At 31.3% G+C, this 21,626-nt stretch overlaps 2 protein-coding genes across 6 annotated transcripts in view; one reads left to right on the plus strand and one right to left on the minus strand.

Annotated features, from left to right (window-relative positions):
- Positions 1–2,429, plus strand: part of LOC107903641 (protein RICE SALT SENSITIVE 3) — a 48,679-nt gene extending 46,250 nt beyond the window's left edge. For 3 of the 5 annotated variants that reach the window (XM_016829748.2, XM_041092316.1, XM_016829747.2), the window contains 4 exons: positions 567–672; positions 873–914; positions 1,045–1,101; positions 1,540–2,429. In XM_016829748.2, the coding sequence (XP_016685237.1) occupies positions 567–672; positions 873–914; positions 1,045–1,101; positions 1,540–2,079 (745 nt within the window). In that variant the 3' untranslated portion in view covers positions 2,080–2,429. Of the gene's footprint in view, positions 1–119; positions 171–279; positions 412–566; positions 673–872; positions 915–1,044; positions 1,102–1,539 lie in introns of all 5 variants that reach the window. The other 2 variants (XM_016829746.2, XM_041092315.1) reach the window with 2 other exon arrangements.
- Positions 2,430–16,980: 14,551 nt separating this feature from the next.
- Positions 16,981–21,450, minus strand: LOC107903638 (myosin-11). The gene is made up of 5 exons (XM_016829742.2): positions 21,353–21,450; positions 20,006–21,100; positions 19,132–19,818; positions 17,747–18,622; positions 16,981–17,288 (listed from the first exon to the last, which is right to left on the minus strand). The coding sequence occupies exons 2-4, from the start codon at positions 21,083–21,085 to the stop codon at positions 18,047–18,049; spliced, it is 2,343 nt and encodes a 780-aa protein (XP_016685231.1). The 5' UTR covers positions 21,086–21,100; positions 21,353–21,450; the 3' UTR covers positions 16,981–17,288; positions 17,747–18,046.
- Positions 21,451–21,626: the final 176 nt, after the last annotated feature.

Below are 21,626 nucleotides of genomic sequence, written 5' to 3' on the forward strand. Positions count from 1 at the left end.
GTATATCTTCCCTTTTTCCCTTTTTGAAAAATCTTTGTATTTATATCTTCATCACTTACTAAAAGTTTCAATCTTTTGTTTTGACTTAATGGGTTTTCTTCTTCGTTTTTGGTGTGTAGGAGAGTGAGAGGTGGTAACGGTTGCAAGGTTGGAGATGATAACGGCAGCTTGTAAGTTTTCTTCTTTTCTTGCTGTTTGTTTCCTGGGAAAAGTTACACAGGAAAATGAGGATAGTTTTTGATTCCATGATACGGGTTTTTCTTAATTTGTGATTTAAAGGATGTTGATGTGGGAAGATGGATTTTGCAAAGGAAGGGTTACAACAGAATGTTTGGAAGAGATTGAAGGAGAAGATCCTGTGAGGAAAGCTTTCAGCAAAATGTCTATTCAGTTATATAATTATGGAGAAGGGTGGGTACTGGGTAGGTGTTTTCATTATAATAAACATATATACATATATTCAATTCAATCGCTCATTGATCTCTCTCTAAATAAATGGAAATCTATGTATATATATATGTGTATGTATATGTTTTGTGGTGTTTGATTTTGATATGTTGAAACAGGTTAATGGGGAAAGTTGCATCAGATAAGTGTCATAAATGGGTATTCAAAGAACCAACTGAATGTGAACCCAATATCTCCAATTATTGGCAAAGTTCTTTTGATGCTGTAATTCTTTTATGCCTTTCTCTTTAATTTCAATTATTTTCCACCATTAAACTATGTTACTCGACTCAGGATGCATATACTCGTATCTAATACTCAAAACCGCAAAACCTAGCCCATAAGTTCGAGTAACATCCTCGAAATACCCGAGTCCAGCAAACTATGATTTAATCTGCCCTTTTTGTTGTTTGTTTTAATTGCAGCTTCCTCCTGAATGGACTGATCAATTTGATTCAGGCATTCAGGTCAGCAAAAATGAAGCTTTCCAATTTCAATTTTATATTTTTTGGTTTTTTTCCCACTTTTGTTTGTCTAATGAGTTGGATTTTAATGATTTCTTGTTTTTTTCTTTTTTTCAATTTTTTTCTTGAGCAGACTATTGCTGTTATTCAAGCTGGCCATGGTCTTCTCCAGTTGGGTTCTTGCAAGATTGTGAGTCTGATGAAAATTCTTTTATTTATCAATTCTTTAGTTGATTATAGCGTTCTTCGCTTTTCGATGTTGATTTTCGAGATTAGAAGTCCAGTCTTTTGATCTCATTGTGCGAATCCTCTAGATACCTTTTGATCTCATGATTACTCGTTGTTTGGTTGATTGTAGAGTAGCTTTTCGAAATGTAATTTCTGGGTTTTTTTCGACTTTTCGTGGTTCGATATTGAAGTTCGGTGGTCTTTTGATCTTCTGTGAATCCTCAGATTCATGAAGACTTGCTTTTGAATCTCTTTAACATCAGTCTGGTTTTTAATGTGAAATTTTATGATTACTAGTTGTTTAGTTGATCATAAAGTAGCTCTTTGATGTAACTTCCGTGTTTTTTCACGGTCGATTTTTGGGATTGAAATTCGGGTTTTATTTTGTGTGAATCCTCAGATATCTGAAGACCTTCATTTTGTGCTAAGAATGAGGCATACCTTTGAATCTCTTGGGTATCAATCTGGTTTCTATCTGTCCCAGTTGTTTTCATCCAACAGAAACGGTCCGTCTTTATCAACGATTCCTTCAAAGCAGACTTCCGTTCCAACCCGACCACCTCCACTTTTCAACTGGAACCAGAGACCACTTCCGCCGGCAACTAATCCAATGCTTGCTTCGCCTAATTTTCAGAACCCGGCTAGACTTGGATTTCCACAACCCAAAGACGAAACCCACATGTTTCTACTACCTCGTTCATCAGAAACCCGAATGGAAGACATGATGGTTGAGCATGAAAACGACATCAAATGGCCTAATGGCTTGAGCTTCTTCAGTGCCCTCACCGGACGAACCGAAGATGCCAAGCTTTTATTCAACTCCGAGAATTTAGGAAACAAACCAGAAACAAACCACCACTCTCTTATACTCGAAGGAAAAGACTCGAACCATAACGCAGATATCGGCGCAAACCCGAACGAGTTCTTGAGCTTAGATTGAGCTTGGACAGTCATCCAGATAATACAAGGATGAAAAACAAGTTTTAGAAATGCCTTCAATTGCCGGCTAGAATGATGATGTTTTTGTAATCAACTTTGGCCGACCATCACCAGCACGACCCAGCGAGTATCGGAACTCCGAGGCCAGGATGTACAATGATGTCATGGAAACTTTCTTGGAATGAAATGTATTAGGATTGTGGAAGAGGACATAGGTGTTTCTTTTTTATGTTCTTTTATGAATGTCTCTTAAAGCCACTAAACTCAACTTTCTAATCATTTGTTGTAGTTTATCCTTAATGTAAGTCCTTTTTAAATAGAACTTCAGTTTTGTGATAGAATATCACTTTATACATACACGTCTAAATGGTTTTGATCATATCTATTCTTTTTTTTTTACCTCTCTCCTACTTATAAATAAAAGAATAATAGGTTTCAATATACTCGAATTTACGTTTTTCTGTATTGGCAATAATATCAATTGGTATTATTTGTCAGATTATTATATTTTAATTATTCATATCTTACTAGAATCTCTATTATTATTATTATTATTATTATTTGGAAAGAGAATAAAATCTAAATTATACAAACTATGAAGTATATTTTTAGTAATATTCTCTTTTTGCATAAAGTTAATTTAGATATTATTAGAATTTTTCGAAATTTTATGATTTTTTTTTCATAAATATAACTTAAAAACATACACATCTTATAATTTTAGAATAGAATTTATGAGTATATGTTTGAGTTTTTTTATAATATTTTTATAATTTGATTTTTTAAAAGTACAAAACTAATATTTTAGCTATGGTTTAAGGGCCAAATTAGTTATTAGAGACGAAGAAAAGAGGGAGGGAGGGCTGGTAATAGATCTTTCCCCTTAAAATGAAAAATTTTTACTTTAGAACTTCCAAAATTCATAAGATCATAAATTAGTATATGCTAATATTATAATTTAACCCTAAAAAAGTGTTAGAATTTTGATTTAACATGTAATCCAAACCGAAATTTTCATTAGGAAATATCAAAGGGAAACTTTGCCAAAATTTATTTGAAATGTTTTTTTCTTGAACTCGAATAAATTTTATTTTTTTGAGATTATAATTACAATCATCCACGCAATAATAATTTCAAATTAGAAGTTGAGTTGTGGGTTTGAATCTCATACTAGAAGCAGTAGAAAGTCTCATTTTTTTTATTTTTAATTTAGTTCTTTATATTAGAATCCATTCTCAAAGCATATAAAAGTTCAAGAATAAAAAAATAAAAATTATTTTATTGAAAATTTGAAGCATTTGAAATTCAATTTAGCCAACGTTGTAAGGACTTAAAGTGACCACGTAAACATACACTTTAAAAGACTATAATAATAATAATGGCATTAAAAAAATCATTGAATTAAATAATTATAGTGATATGTAAAAAAAATATATATGTGAAATTGTTAGGATTTAGAAACTGTTCAGCCTAAGTGATCTATAAGATCTAGATATTCGACTCGAAAGAATGTCTGCCTACAGGCATAGTCAACTAAGGACCTTGAGGGAATGTTAGATGTTCACAAAGATAGCTCGCATGAGAAGCCCGCAAGGGGAGCTCGCAGAGCTCGCGTAAGCCTCGCATGAATAAGGTCATGAGAAGAGAGCTCGCGTAAGCCTTGTAGGGACGAGGTCGTGAGCTATGCCTGCGGAAGTGGTCGCAAACCCTACAAAGGATCCCTGCTCGTGATTGGCAGGTGCGAGGCTCATTAGGGGAGTTAGTCCCAGGATCAGAAAGGGCCGCGTGCTCCGCAGGCAAGCGTCCAAAGAACCAAGGGAGACTCAAAGAATGTCAGTATCATCGACCCAAAGACTAAGACAAAATAATGGATTCTATTGTAAGCTGTAATAGTAGCAGTAGGAATATGTATAAATACTCCATGTGTTTCCCTTAATACGATACGAGAAAACATTACTCAACAGAAATAATTTATATTTCTAAATGGTACAGAAAATAATTGCATAAAATAGTATTCAAATTCTGAATGCAACCTTCTATTGAATTAAATTGTGAGATATTGAATAGTTGATTAAGTTATTGCCTATGTATAAGGACATGAGTTCAACTACGTCGAAGCGTAATTATTCTTCTTTTAATTTATTACACGATAAATTTACTTATATAATATTTAAAAGATAGTAAAATTAGAACATTATAATATATTATATACTAAAATATTAAATTGATATTTCCGAGGAGAGCTTAAAAAAATCATCGATATTTGTTTTATATTTATATAATTTTGAGGTTGAAAGAGCTTTACAAGATTCCCCAACTGTGTTATGTTAATCAACTCACGTGATCCTCTCATTTATTTAATACCGCCTCTATTATTAGTTGTTTGAAGATCTGTATTAGATCTAACACAGATTCCAAAGTCCTTTAAATATAAGAATTGTTTGACCATCTCGGATGTAACATTGACTAATTACGGGGTGCGATGTAATGGTTGTTCGTCTCATCTTTTAATTATATAGTTAAGAGTTCGATATTCGCTTATAACATTAGATCATATTTTATAATCAAGTATTTATTTTTTTTAAAAGTATATCGAACGAGGAAAATTATTATTATTGACGATAAATATCGTGGTATCAAAAATGTTTTTTTTTATTTAAGAAAAAAGGGCTACAAGTTCCAACCAACCCTACTCTTTTGACAGAAAATAATATGAATTAATCATTGAAACAAATGCTTAAAGCAATTTAATAAATTAAAATAATAAATATATTTAGAAATTAGTAATTATGAAGAAAAAAATTCTTGATTTTTAATTTTTGGTTTAAAAATAAAATAAAATAAATAATGTGACATATGGTTCGAAACTATTTAATAATAACACATGAAATATGTATGATATTTATATAAAATAATAGATTAAATTAAATACATCAGATTATGAATAATAAATGAACACAATTGTTTATCATTGTATTATCATTAATCGAGAGTTGGTGTCAAGTTAATTTGTGACACCTACTCGATTAACAATATTATTAAAATAGAAATTCTATTGCATGCATATGTGTGTGTAAATTACGTATTTATAACTTAGAGATGCATTTAAAGATAACATACAAAAAGTAATAAAACCTATGGTTTAAAACTAATCAATAATAACACATGAAATATGAAAAATATAGCAATTTTGAGTTGGTGTTGAGTTAATCTGCGACACCAACTCAATTAATAACATTATTAATATATACAATTGATAGGGGTAATAAAGTGTGAATAATAAAATTCATTCAAAAAAAGTCTAAATAATAAAATTAAAATGTATAGAAAAATTATTAGAGTAAACTGCACCATTAGCCACCAAACTATGGGTAAGTTTTTGTTTTGGTCAATTTAACTAAAAAAGTTACAATTTTGTCTCTAAGCTATTCAAATTTTTATTTAAGTCGTTGAACTATTCAAAAGTTTTTATTTAAATCACCGGGCTATTAAGTTTTTTATACTTTAGATCCAAGTCAATCTAACGGTTAGTGTCGGAGATCAGAGAAAAAATTGTTTGAATTTGGTTCGTAGATTCGTGATATCCAAAGTTGTTTCATAAAAAATAAACTTTAAAAGAGAAGGAAAGAAGGAGCTTTTAATGTGTGCAGGCAGTGTAAATAGAGAACCATATAACATCGATTTTAACAGCGTTGTGACTTAAATAAAAACTTTTGAATAGTTCAATGACTAAATAATAATTTTTTTTGTTAAGTGACCAAAATGAAAACTTACTCATAGTTTAGTGACTAATGGTGTAGTTTATCCAAAATAGCAAAATAAAATTTTGGTTTAGTAGTAAATTCTTAAATTTACTAATGCAATTGACGTGGGTTCAAATCCCACCATATGCATTTTTTCATTGTTTTTAAATAAAATGACTAAAGTACCATTGAATAATATAACTTATTTTTAATAAGAAATGAAATTTTAGTAATTTCCCTAACTAATTGGTGCTCGGTTGATTCGTGACACAAACTTAATCAGAGGTTTAAGTAATAGTATAGATTAATTATTTTGGATGCATTTTTCTTGGAAATTTGGTTTATCATGTTTCAGACGCTTTAATTTCTCTCGATTTTCTAGAAGGGTATGCTATATTAGTAGTTGTCTAACTATTAGTAAAAAAAATGTGGTCACCCAACTATGAAAAGTTACAAAATGGTCACCTAACTATTAATAAATTTTAAGTAGAATTTTAAATTTAAATCTTATGAATAAAAAAACAATAAATACATTTGAAAATCCATATAATTATTTAGCTAAATGTTCAAATTAGGGTATGTTTTTAGGAATTGTTCACATAAAAGTTAAACCTTTCAAAATATTAATATAAAGGTCTAACTTTTACAAAAACGTTTAAATGAAAGTCAAACCTTTCAAAGTGAACAAACAAGGGCCAAAACTTTTTGAAAGTGCTCAAATAAGGGATTCTCAAATGTCGTATATCAGGTATCAAATTGTTTTTTTATTTTCTTTTATTTTCAAGCAATATTTAATTCAGATGTCATGTATTTTATTCTAAATACATTAAAATTTACGTAATTTTTACTCAAAATAAGCTAAGGAGCATGAAAAAACCCTACGTAAACTTTTTTTTATTAAAAGTTAAGATCTACTTTATATGATCATTTTAAAAAGTTTAACACTTATACGAGCCAACCTAATTTAAACATTTAAGCCATTTTACTTATATTTACATATACCCAAAGAAAGAAGGTTTTGAAGTGCATGCACCTAAAACCTCATAATACAAGAATTATTACTGCAACAATCAACTATATATCTTTTTCTATTTTATGGTTGGGAATTAGGTTGGAAAAATAGAAAAGATTGACCTTTAATTTTGGAGGTGGGGTGTATGATTATCATCTACTCCTATTCGTGCATACAAAATGGTAAATGATATACTTTTAGAAATATGTATACAAATTTAATCAAATTTTGGTTAAATTAGTACAAATGAGGTCTTAAAAGTTTGAAATTTTATTATGTATTCTATGCTTAAATAAATATTTTGTAGACTTATATAAAATTATAAAAAGATGAAAATTCTCTTATAATAATTGTTTTCCTTTTCATACTTTAGAGGTGTTGGTCGAGTCAAATTATATCATTAAATTAAGATTTAATTAAACCGATAAAATGTGTTTGGAATAATGTTTAGAGTTTTTGTCGGACATCTAAATGATCCTATCTCCTAATATCATAAATTTATAATAAAAATCCAACCAAACTGGAATAAGATTGAAAAATTATTTTATTATTTAAAATAATATTAAAAATTAAAAAAATTATTATTAGATATGAATTTTAAAATATATATTTAATATATTGTTGAATTTAAAATTTTCGTCAATGAGTCGATTGAGTTTTAGCTCTATTGACATTGATATTGTTGTCAGTGCAGAAAGACGTGGGTTCGAGTGTATTAAAGTACATTATTCTCTTATTTTAAAGGTTGAAAAAAACCGGATATAATAAATATTTATAATGAAATTAATGTTAAAAAGAATTTTGTGAATCAAATAAATAATCATATAAAAAAATCATACATTATTAATTGGACATTTTAGAATAAAAGTTGTTTTTTTAAATAAATAATTAAACATATTAATTGGGGGGTGAGTGATTGCAAGCAAAGGGGGGATCTTTTCCAGCCAGTTAAAATGAGATTAATAGGAAGTTTTGTCTTAATTGCTTGACTAAATTGGATCTTTGAATACATGAGAAGAGATTTTAGGTGAAATGTATATTGGTTTTCAATTTACTAAAATAAGTTGACAATTAACTTATAATAAATTAAATATAATATATTATTTTAAAAAGAAAATTGTTTGAAGTTTTTCCATAATCGGTTGATTAAATTTATCTTAATTGATTTTTTTAAACAACCTCGATTATATAATATTTACAATTATTCATAGTCCCTCCTCAACTCATAAATAGAAGGATAATGTGCTTCAGCATACTCAAATCCCTCCCTTCTCCAATATTGACTGTAATGACCATGTCAATTAAACTAAGACTCAATCGACGTCTCAATTGAATCTTTGATCTTTGAATACGAAATATAGAAGAGATTTTAGGTGAATTGTATATTGCAAATTAAAGGGTTTCAATTTACTAAAATAAGTTGACAATTAACTTATAAAAGAAAAACACTATTTTAAAGGTTTTTTTCTCACCTATATTTAGGGTTTTATTTGGACTTTTTTGCTTGTGGTTACATTATTATTTAGTTTGGTCAACTTGACTTTTTATTTTATTTTTCTCATAATTTTCTTTAATGGATACATTTTTTTCATGCTTTTATCAGTTTTTTCAAGAAAAAAAATATTAATATTAATCTCTCTATTAAGTTTACGGTTACAAATCAATTGAAAATCAACTTAATTGAGTAATGACAAAAATTTTATTACTTTACAAAGTAAATTATATTATTTTGAATATATTTTTATTATTTTATATCTTTTCTATAGAAAAATAAATAAATACGTAATAAAATTTGAACCCTAACAGCACGTTTGGTTCGCTGTAATGGAATAGAGGCGTAATAGGTAATTCTTTTGTTTGGTTGAATGTAATGGAATAGAGGCGTAATGATATTCTTGTGTTTGGTTGAATGGAATAGAGGTGTAATATCATAAGGAAAAAAGCTAAAATGACTAGAATACCCTTAGCAGAAATTTTTTAAGTTAGATGATTATTGTTATTGTTATTAAATTTTAATAAGATTATTAATATAAATAATAAATAATTTAATCATATTTTAACATAATTTTTATAAAATATAATTTAATAAAATATATAATTTAATAAAATTGTTAATAAATATTCTTATATGAAATTACTAATAAAATCATAATATATAATACGAAAATATAATTTAAAATAATTATTATTAAATATAATTTAATAAAATATATAATTTAATAAAATTGTTAATAAATATTCTTATTGAATTTACTAATAAAATCATAATATATAATACTTAAATATAATTTAAAATAATTATTATTAAATATAATTTAATAAAATATATAATTTAATAAAATTGTTAATAAATATTCTTATATGAATTTACTAATAAAATCATAATATATAATACTCAAATATAATTTAAAATAATTATTATTAAATATAATGTAATAGTAATATATAATTTAATAAAATTCTTATTCTTATATGAATTTACTAAAATCATAATATATAATACTATAAAATATAATTTAAATAATTATTATTAAATATAATTTATAATCTACTTTATTATTATTAAACTACAATACATATTTAATGTGCTAAAATATCATTTGTGGAACAAATAATTTAAATATTCTACAATAAAAAATTATTAGCAGTAATAAATAACTTTAGAATTATATTTTGCATAAACATAATAACAATGAATATTAACAAAAGGTTAAATGAGATTCATGAAATTCTATGTCACAATCTATATGTTATACAGTTTTGTCACATCAAAAAGTTAGAACATTGTATATGACATACCATCCAAAATATTACAAACAGAAAAAGTTACGAAAATGTCATCAACAAAACCATAAATTTTAATGGTCAGCAAGAAATCTTCTGACCCATTCCAACCGTACATCAGAAGGTAAACTAAAGAAAACTACCATTTGAGTTGGATGATCCGGAATTTTACTCAATGCTTGAAACCGTTCATCCACAGTTAAACCTTCTATTTCACATAAGGTTGGATATAAATTTGCCGCTTTCTGTTGGATGCCCTGGTGAACTACCACATCGGAGGCAATACTCCTACTGATTTGTTCGCCAATTGCCCGCATGTTTTCAGCCAATAAAGTGGCAGCATCATTAACTGAAGAAGAAAAATGACCAGTTGTATCAGAATTCTTTTTTTTCCTCTTTGAAGATGAGGAACCCCCTTGGTTTTTGTCTGTTTGCGGCTCCGTGGCAGAAACATCCATGTCATCGAAAGAGACATTAGCATCGTAATCATAGTATTCGTTTCTGTCTTCATTAATATCTGCAGAAGGTACATCCTCAGCATTTATTTCTTCAAGAACGTTAGCGACTGTTTGAGCGCCTTTCCCAGCCGCTCGATCTTTTGCGTATATGGCAGTAAGTTGGTCGTAGTAAGGGAAACTACGATGTTTGAACTGACAAGCTTCTTTATGACTCTATAAAAACGAGGAAATCATATTAGTTATAAGTTTGGTAAGAATAGGATAATAAAGAGTTGAACTCATTCTTACCTTTAAATAAGAGTCCCAAACCGCATCTTCAGCAACAATGACCTGCCTATGGTCGTCCCAACCAAAACCGCTATTGTTTTGGCCATTAAGCATGTCATACACTATTGACCAATCTCTTTTCAGTAACCTAATCCTTGACTCGATATTAGGTCTTGCCTTCAACATCGCATTAGGTAAAGCCTTCTCTAACATTTTTCTAACTCGTTTAAGTAACCGGCTTTGAACCCCGTATCAGCGTTAAATGTCCCAAATATTGTGCAAGTCCACCATGCAGGAAACCAGTGCTGCATCTTCTTCTGGAACCCATTTCCTTTTGGTTCCTCCAGATGATTGCGAAGGAACAATTGATTCTGGAACACCTGACATAATTATCTTAAGAAAAAAAACAAATTAAAATTAACTTTAATATCATGAATCATAATGTGAACACTTTATAAAATTAAAATTGAGTTCAATATCATGAATAAAAAACTCATAAAGAATAAAATTATAACACATGATGAATGAAAAGAAATCAAATTATAATTCAACAAGTTTAGTACAATACAATAAACACAAAAACACCACCAAAGTTTCACAAACTATATACATAAAATAACATAAACAAATGAACTCAAACTAATTTTCTCCTTAAACCTAACTAATGTCTAGATGATTGTCATTCATCGAACATTTGGTTGGCTAGTTCCATCCTCCAAGTAGCCCAAGCATCCGATGGACGAATATTGACGACATTCGGTTCATCGTCATCTAACACATTACTAGGTAATCCTTCTCCCACCTCCGCTTCAATAGGATCAATACTCATATGGGTTCGAATAAAATTATGGAGCAAACAACATGCAATAATGATCCTATTGTGCACCCTTACTAGAGCTTCAGCTTGCCAACGATTTATGTCTCGAGCAAATCGGTAGGTAACAGTCCAATACCTACAAAGGAATCACAGTCAATCACAGTCAATCAGCCAATCAACCTAGTGACAGACAGCCGCATTTTAAGCAAAAGAACGAGCAAAAGAAAAGAAAGAACAAATAACAAGGGCATAAGCATGCAATTCATTCAACAATATGAGGTCTATATCTATAGGTTCCGTAAAATACTGCAGCTAATACCAATGACAAAAACCTGCAGCTAATATCAATGACAAAAATAAATGCCAAAGGAAAAATAAATGCCAAGAGATGTATTTCCAGCATTAGAAACAAAGTTAAATAATTATAAATAATTAGCAACTAGGTGAAGTTGATGGTTTTTGCCTACCAACAGTAAGAAGTGACCGACAATGATGATGTAAAAAAAATAAGTATAAATAATTTTGAAAATAATAGTGTTGACAGAAATGAATGAAAAACATCAAGTAGAGCCATACGTGGAGGAGTGTGGGTCTCAAATAGATTTAAGGCCTTTGATGGCGGCTTAAGGAACAAGATGATGAAATAATTTATTCCTAACCAATGTTGCAGAAAGAATCACAAAAGGTTAGTTTGAATACAAAGCATAGGCCACCTGATGGAGTATACTTTATAAAATATTTCAATATTCCTTTCATACACACCAAATGATTATAAGAAACAAAGGGTTTTCAGATCTCTAAATTGGCACATAGTTCATAATTAGAGAACAGAAAACAGCCTAATCAAAGTTAATAATTTAAGCAGTGGTCATTTGCTGCACTAAAGGACAAGTTATTTTTGTCTCACTTCAAATTAAAATGCAAATAGACCATGAAAGGAAGAAGATTCCTATAACATTTCAAACCACCGAAGACCTATAACCAAAATATATTATACCCTCTAAGTTTAGAAATCAGTATGCCAGAAAATATTTATCATCAACTACATGCACATATACATAGACATAAGGAAGCAACAGAATCCAATTGTTGCATCTAAAAACTAAAAAAGAACAATCTAAGCATCTTTTTATGAAAGAATTAAGTTCACCTATAGAAACCACACAAACTAAACAGTTTATTAAAAACTTGATAGAGAAACCACACAAACTAGACTTTGATAGAGAAAAAAACCTGGCTCATTAACTTTCTCAGAAACCAAATGGAAAATAACTAAATTTTAAGGATAAAAAATCTATTTAAAAAAAAGGTCAAATTTTATTTAAAATAAAGGAAATATTTCCACTTTGACAAGCATGGAGTTGGAAATTAGTAAACATACATTTCTCATCGTTTTTTCCTCCGTTTTCTTTGAAAACAAACAGAAAACACTGAAAAGAAAGCTAGAATTCAAGCATAACACAAGAAAATAAACTTTAACGAATCTGCTAGAAGCTCAAGCAGCTCAAAGTCAAAGTAAGCTTAGTTTGAACAATTTTCTTATCATTTCCTTCACTTTTGAGGAGACGAAACCTAACAATTAAGCCAAAATATGGAAAATTGAACATGCTTCCATCTCAAAAAAGCTACTTTCTCAACATTTTTCCCTCTTTCTCATCAATCAAACACGAAAACTAGCTAAAAGAAAAATTGAAACAAGAAACTAAACCAACGAAAAAAAGAAGAAGAGATTCTTCTCATCATGTAATCACTTAAAGAGAAAGAAAACAAAGAGAAGACTCTAATAACGAGAAACGCTTACCCTATTTTAAAATGTTACAACGTTTCTTTTTTCTTAAGTCCAAAACCATAAACTGCTAATGGTTGGCTGACATGGCTGTTAACTTTACACAAATAAACCATTGCTAATTTAGTTTGATAAAACTGAGGAGGCAGAAAGCAGTGCCGATTGAAGGGGGAAACGAAAGTTTGATAAAGCTGAAGGGAAAACAAAAACCAAAGAGGAATCCATGAAAGGGGGAAAGACGGTGTGGAGCTCAATTGAAAGGGGAAATAAATTGTGATGAAGAAAAGAGGTGTGATAATTGGGTGGTGTTCGTGTGTGAAAAGGGCAATAGTGTTTTTCTTTTTAAAGGCCGCAACTCGACTCATCAACTCCAGCAGAGAAGGGCAGAACGCTACAAAGGGAGTGACTTTGGTCGAATTTTTTAGTTTTCAGAAACCTTAGATGCCAATTTTAAACGATTGTAAACAGAGATTCAACTAATTTGATGAATCTCTCATCATAGACATAAAAGGGAAAACACGTTCACAGAAAAATTTTAGGGCAGACAATATTTACCTATTGAATTGGAAAGGTTTTCTTCTGGGTTTCTTTGGAGATACTTGTTGAAATTTGAAGAACAGAAGCCTGTTTTTGGACTTCCCTACTCACTGCATTTCAAGAACAGAATGTGAGAGTTTGGTTCGACAAAACAATCACAAATGAAAGTGAAAGGGGAGCGGTGGAGGTCACTCACCTGGCAGCTTCTTTGATGTTGGGAGGGAGAGATCTGGATGTGGATTTCGGCTTGGAAGATGAGGGCAAAACAGGGCATAAAATTTCAAGAATGCTAAACGGAAGCTATTCTGAACTTTGGGCAGGGAATACAAATCGGGGAGGACTGAGGAATACGCACGTAATGGATTAGGCACGTAATGGACAAACCAGCGAACCAAACGCTGGAATAGGTAGGGCCCACCGATTCGGCGCGTAATGCTATACGCATTACATCGAACCAAACAGGCAGTTAGTTTTATAGTTTTCAGCATTTATATTTTATCATTCATTCAAAGCATATTTTATTATTTATATTAATTTTTATAAATATATTTATTACATGATTCTATTTTTAACCTTTATCGTAAGCGTAACAAAATTTAATATTTAATAAAAAGCTAATATCTAATAAAAATAATGTGGAATTAAAGTGAAAATTCCCTCAAATCTTCTTGTTCAAAAACTTATGAAGTGGGTCAAATAAATCACTAGTGTTATGATAAAACTTTTTTACACTAAGTCCAAACTTAAAATAATAAAAAAATGTTGATTAAAATATAATAAATAAAGAATTATATAATTTTCAAATGAAAAAGAGTATATAATAAAAAAACATTTTTATATTTGTTTATTAGAGTAATTATTTCATGCACTTCTTACAAATCTCAAATTATGGCCAATTGGTTGGGTGGGTGTTCACTTATCCTAGAATTAGGTTAGGTTCACATTTTTGTTGTACAAAAAAAAATGATACATGTTCATTTTTATGTACATATTTTTTTTACTATATCCAATAACATATAATATTTAAACTTGTTTATGGAGTAGACTGTTCATCCAGGCTCGAAGGCCCACTATGAGTAAAAATGTTAGGCTTGAAAAATAAGTTTAGGCAAAAAAAATTATGCTCGTTTAAAATATGGATTGAACTTAGGCTTGAACGTTCTAGACCTAAGCTTGGCTTGACCCATTTTTAAGTTCATAATATTTTATATTATGTTATTATATGTTATGTACTTTATAGCACAGTAAAAAAATTAAATCTATAGTAATATATAATACTCCTATAATGTAAACATTAAAAAAAGTTATGATGACAATATATAAAATTTTAATAAATAAAAATATATAGAATTATTAAATATTCAATTTAAAATAAATAAACATATTCTTTTAAAATTTTAATAAATATTGACATGCTTGAAATGAACCCAGGTTAATTATTTGCAAATATGAGAAGTTTGGGCAAAATTTTAAGCCTATATTCTGAATCGGGCCTGGTTTGGACAACCATAAAAATGTGTTAACATCATGCTTAAACTTATACTCAACTCGACCCATAAACACTTCTAATAACACTCTCTCCATCTTGCTTGTAGCCTCTAAAGACTCCAAAGCAATGCACGGAATAATTTTCCTTATTAAGTAATTACTTCATATATTATTTGTAGAGTTTTTAAACTTCATTTGTTTTTAAATTGAGGGAGGAATGGGTTGGGTTAAGAGGTTGTTAGCGACTCTATAAGTAAAGTTAAAAACATAACATGTGTTCATTTTTTATTATTGATATTTTATGTAAGGTTTTGATAATTTTCATCAATTAAATTGATTACACTTAACTTAAAATATTAAAGCCTATTAGGCCTTAGTTTAATGATGAGGCCTTAATATTGTCGTTTCTAAATTCGAGTCTCACCATTTATAAATCATATGTGAATTTTTAGATCAGATTTTATTTTGAATCTAGTCTCATCATGTTTGAATTTTGTCTAGAATTATTTTAATTTAAATTTGTTTATATTTCAATTATTAGTTCAATTGTACTTAAAACTCAAGATATTGAATTCATAAACTCTTTTTAAAAGAAACCCATGGATTTTTTAATTGAAGAGTAGGAGAAAAGATTGTCCATGTTTGTAGGGGTGAGCATTCTTCTCGTCGTCCTAAATTTGAATTGAATTAAGTGAAATGAAATTTGAGTCGAATCAAATCGAGTGAACTTGTTCAAGTTAAATTTAAAAAGCTAAATTAAAATATTGTTAAAATATAACTAGTTTCACGTTAAATAACATAAATTTGAAATCATATATATTTAAAAACTCTAAGAATACAAATTTGTTACAATATAATTGCTTTGGAGCCCCTTTGGAAACCTTAAGAATACAAATTAATACAGTGATAAATTTTCATTTTGGCCCTTGAATATTTATAATATACTTTTGACTCCTCTAAAAAAATTGTGGCTTCACCCTTGTTATAAACTCCTTAAAAAAATATAGCTGATGAGACATTGATTTAGTGACAAAGTTAAGGCCCTAAGAACAAAGTTTCCTATGATCAAGTCTCACATTGTGTGAATACTATGAGTGGGTTTCCTCCCGGACTTATTCTAGGTTTAAATCTCACCATGGTGAGCCATTGCTAAATTTATTCTGGTCAAGGTTCAAATATATTTAAAATTTCAATTTGATTGTATGGAATAGAAAACAACTCAGGATAAACCCATCCATGGGTCAGACCACCTAGCTGAAGATCCGTTCAAACAGGGAGAAGGTTTGGGAAAGAATATAAACTTGAAAAATGAATTTGAACAAAAAAAAATGCTCGTTTGGAAAACGGGTCAAGTATCAAGTAAGATTTTTTTTGGACCAGGCCCAACCCTAGACACAAGGCAAGTCAATAAAACTCATTTGGAACAAGAGTGAGATTCATTAATTTTCAGTTTTGAACTGAATCCAATGGTCAAATTTGACCATCAAAAATCAACTTGAACTTAAAAATGACTTGAATCTAAAATGAACTAATCGAAATAACTTGAATCTAAAATAATCCGACCACCAAGTTAAAAAGCATGATTGACAACCTGATGAAAACTAACCCGTACATCCAATTAACAGGTGTAATGCAACCTACTTGAATGAAATGTCATTTTCAAGCCTATTACCTAGATTGGGGTCTTGAATATAAGATATGAGAACAAAGGGAAGTTCAATCCGGTTTACCAAAATTAAAATGATCAAAATCTGCTGAAATGACTTGTACAAATAACTCGAAAAATATAATCAAGAAATTGAAATGACCCAAACATGAAACAAACCCGAACTTGAAAAGAGCTGAAAATTTTAAGCAATACATTTTGAAAGAAATGCGAATTTCAACCCTTATAAATTGTTAGATTCGGGTTTTGAATATCAGATACGAGTACATGCATTTTTAATTTTTATAATTTTTTTCTTATGTATTTGGAGAATTTATGAAAAAAATTTAGGTGCCAGATATGAATACTTCAACAAAAACATTCATTGAACATGAGTATCGGATATGGATACTTCAAAAACAGAGTCGGAAAAACATAGGCTTTAAGCAATGTTGGAAATCATCCAGAATTTTGAAATTTGCAATGAATTTCTCAAGAACAAATTCAACGACACCAAAATGTCATAAGAGAAACCAGCACCGTACTCAGCATTTTGCCTGATCAAGATTTATATATATATTAACATGAAAATTAGATTCAGAATACAAACTTGTTATCACCTTTAGCTTTGTTGATGAAACTGGCACATAGACCTTCCATTTCCATATCCACCCTGCAAAATAGAAATTCTATAATTAGATTTCCTAATTTAGGATGGAATTTTATTTACAGTGGATTAACGTACATAATGAATACTAGACTCTTTAACCTGCCAGAATGGAAGCATAGCAAAAGGCTCTTGATCGAGTTTCATAATATTAGATCAGAATAATGAGGGGAAAAGATAAGAATTTGCATGATACTTCCACGGGCATATTCCATTTTTTTTTTCCAAGTTTTTATTATTTGGAGGATATTTATAAGGTCATATCCCAAACCCATTTTCAGATATGTGCCGGACATACATCCTTCAAGAAAAACGAAAACAAGACGCCTAGGATGTTCATGCAGTATGCAAATTTTAGCCTGTAAGTTCAGATACTTGCAGAAAACCGATTCCAATGAAGTACAAGAACAGAATTATAAAATGATCATATAAAACTAGCCTGCCAAATTCAGAACTTAATTTACCATTTTAGAAGCATGATTTCAGAAGCAATGCCTGGTTCTCAAATCCTTGTATTCGCTTTCAACACTACACTTCCCAAAGATCCATCATTTTGGTTGCATGCATTGAATGACCCAAATGGCAGGCATGGAAAGTTAAAAGCAAAACATGATCCAGGGTGGTGCCCCAAATGGTGTTGTTTTCGAAGAAGCATTAAGAAATTATGCGGAGCTGCAGAAGAGAAAAATGGCAAACCCAGACTTCGCACTGAAGAAGGCAAGTTGGTTTTTGAATCCATAAGCATAAAAAAGCTACCCTAATCATCAGGCACCGGACATTGCAGCCAAATCTGCTAATTTCGTACGGCCAAGGCGTGTTACAAGTTCCAGGGAGATGAAGTGTTTCGGTAAATCTTCAAATTCTTCTTCTTTCAGATTATATTTTGGTTGAAGCTCTTTTGCTTCAGAATTAGCTGCATCAGCCTCTGCAAGTAGAAGGTTGGCCTCTTCCTCATCACCCAACTCTAGAGCTGCTGATCGTTCTGCTTTAGCAGCACCAGCAATTAGAAGTAACCTCTGGAACCTAGCCATTGCCAGTTCTTTTTCTTTCGATAAAATCAGTCCTTCAATTTCCTGCAATTTATCCATAGTACGCTTTATCTCTTCCTCCAGTTTCCCAAGATCCAACACGGCTTTGTCCATTTCGATCTGTACACTTTCCTTTTCAGTGCTTAAAGATTTTGCTTCAGCAGCTAATCGTGCAGCTTCCTTGAAATTTCTCGAAGCAGCAGCAACCTTCTTTTCTGCTTCGAGCTCCGGAACCATTTTGTCTATGAAATAGACCCTCTGCTTTAAAGATGCTATATTTTGCTGAATGCTCGATTTTGTTGAAGATAATTCCTAAAATCCATAGAGGGGAAATTTAATCAACTACTAGCACCATAAAAGGGAGGGGAAAAAGAGAAACAAATACTGAAATCTTGTGTACTACGATTATTAGCAGGTACTAAAATCAAATGAAACAGACTACTATACAACATCATGGTATTTAACAATCCCCTGATCGATTTTCATGATACTGAAATTGTTCTATAGGAAGAATTGGTTATTGATGGATTCAGTAATGATATTAAGGATGAGTATATGATGCTTTCTTAGATGTATGATTACAGTATGTTGATAAAGAACTAATCCAAGGCAAGACGAGGAATTCAATCTAAATTGTGCGTGTTCAAATTCACAAAGTAGGACCATTAGATAGTGCTTTAGAACAGCTTGAGGGTTTGAATCTCATACTGGATGAAGGAAATAAGAATGTACCTCATGTTGGGAGTCAAACGATGAAGTAATGGAACATAAACAATATAGCAAAATCTGTATCTTTTATGTATTGGAGAACAAAAACGAACCTGCAAGGAGGCTCTCGCTGTAGAAGCCTCAAGTTGAAGTATTTGGACATCCTTAGAAAGCTTCTCTTCGGTCTTCGCGAGCCTCACTTTATCTTCCATTGACTTCAAAACGGAGGATAGCAAACTTTTTCTTAGTCCAACAACTTCCTGGTACATTTTTGCTTCTCCTAAAGAAATCTCGGCAAGTTCCTTGAGTTTAATACCCCTATATTTTTCTTCAGCAAGGAGTTTGTCGATTTCTTCCGTTTTCTTTGATATAGTTTCACTGTCTGTTTCCATCTGGGAAAGATGAGATTGTAAGCTTTCATACTTGGAGTCAATGCTCGATTGCATCTCTTGAAACCCAGATATTGTATCAGCAATCCTTTGATCTACTTGTTTCATTTTAGAATCATTTTCGGCAATTTCCTTTTCCTTTTCTTTCACTAAGGCAATTAGTTTTTGCAGTTCATCGGTCAAGATATCCTTTTGATTACAGAGAAATTCTTTTTCTCTCTTATCATCTTCAATCAAGCTGTCAAGGGAAGTGTTGAATGCCGCACGAGCATTGTCTACTAAATGTGCCTCAATTTGTAATTCTATCTTGTTCAACTCCAAGGCTTCAGTCGAAGAAAGCCATTTCTCCCTTTCTTCTGAGGATTGAGCTTCTGATTTCTTGAAAACCGAATCAGCATTACTCATAGCATCCTATGGAAAGAGAAACAAGGATCAGACCTGAAAAGCACAACCATGTAATAGTGGAATCCCCCTCATAACACATAAGCTAGCAATTACTTGTAAAAAAACTCACTACATATATAAGCAATTTAGATCCATGAAAGATTAATACGATAAGCCATTGGGCAATTTTGCCATTGATGGTAGGATGACTGACCTCAGAGAAACCATGGAGCAAAGTGGCACACTCCTCCTCAACTGCAATCTGGCAGTTGAGAACCTCAAGCATTTTGGAATCAATAGCATTGCATTGAGCCTCAGCATCTCGAAGAGCAGTAAGAAGAGATTGTTTATCCTTGTCAGCAGCAGCAAGGCTCTCATTGATCCTATCAGCAGCCTCGAAATCTTCAGCTTCACAAGCATCCTCCAATTGCTTTTCAAGCTCCCCATGTCTAATAGTCGCTAAATGAAGATCATCAGCAGCCTTTCTTCTCCTCCTGATGGAGTCCTTCCGAGCTGCAGATACGGAGACAGCCAATTCACGAGCATGGTTGAGCTTATCAAAAATCCGGGCCTTGATTAGCTCAAATCGGGATTCAGCATCATCAACAGATTGTTGTTGTTGTTGTCGTTGTTGTTGTTGCTGTTGCTGCTGAGCCTGGACTTGATGGAGTTCTGAATCAGACTCCGAAACCAATGATACTGTAGTACTTGTAGTCACACTGGTATGAAGAGAAGGAGATGGTTGCACATGATCGTTAACATTGTGACTATTCAAATTATCATCAGTCCGATCATCTGTACCATATCCAATCCCAGATCCGGTACAAGTACCATGACCATCAGCATCAATATTATTAATCTGGTGATCTCTACCATATCCAATCCTGAATCCAGTAGCTTTCTTTTTCTTTCGAAAAGTTGAAGATGTCTGCCGAGCGAAGGCAGTTGCAGAAGGTGGCCCTGGTTCAGGTTCATGTTTGGCTTCGGGTTGGAGTTCAGGCTGATCGAGTGGGGTTTGAAGAACAAGGTCAGAGAACAGATTCTCATCAAGGGGCTCCTGAATCCCTTGATGCTGCTGCTTTGAATTTAGTGAATCGGGTTTGGGTTCAGGTTCGGGTTCAGGTTTGAGTTCAAGTTTGGGATGATCAAGATCTTGCTTTTGCTCTAATTCACGGTCTTCTACCAACTGGGATGGTGTAAAAAGCACCATCCCTTCAAACAAAGAATCCATATCATCAACATCCATCTCCATATCCCTATTTTCTGTGATTCCACCTCCACCTGCCGTCTCCATTTCAGCCTTCTTTCCCTAAATATTTTCCCACAAACCCAGAAAATCACATATCAAACAGAACATTGAAAAGCAATAATTCAACACCCAGACTGATAAAAAAGAAAAATAAAGAAACCGATCAAGATCTTATTGCGATGATTGCAAAATTTGACCCTGAGCCTGATTCAAATTCAACTAAAACTCCGCACTAACAACACTCGAAAACACCATTATTACAGAGATTTAGGCTTATCTACAAAAAATTAAAAAAAAATTCGCTTTTCATACCTGTTTTCAAATGGAATGTTGATAATTTACTTTGATCCAAGTTCTCCCAAGAATTGTCCTCACCCTGTGAAATTCTCTTTTGCCTTTTTGTCATTCACATTTATGGGCTTGGGCTATTTTATCCAGATTTCATTTCTAGGCCTCTTTCCTTTTTACTTCTGGTCTTTAAAGTAAAAAAAAAAAAGAAAAAAAAGAGTAAACTAACAGCTTGTTTGGTTCACCGTGTTGGGTATGCGATTACGCCTCTATTACGTGCGCCCCACCAATTCCTGCG

This window comes from Gossypium hirsutum, chromosome D05 (assembly GCF_007990345.1).
Source record: "Gossypium hirsutum isolate 1008001.06 chromosome D05, Gossypium_hirsutum_v2.1, whole genome shotgun sequence".
NCBI lineage: Eukaryota > Viridiplantae > Streptophyta > Magnoliopsida > Malvales > Malvaceae > Gossypium > Gossypium hirsutum.

Bases quoted from the DNA above. Each gene is read 5' to 3' on its own strand.
- LOC107903638 (XM_016829742.2), bottom strand. From the start codon at position 21,085: ATGGAGACGGCAGGTGGAGGTGGAATCACAGAAAATAGGGATATGGAG. The intron at 19,819-20,005 runs GTCAGTCATCCT...CTCTTTCCATAG, and splicing joins TGCTCCATGGTTTCTCTGAG to GATGCTATGAGTAATGCTGA. The intron at 18,623-19,131 runs GTTCGTTTTTGT...TATGGATTTTAG, and splicing joins CAGCGAGAGCCTCCTTGCAG to GAATTATCTTCAACAAAATC.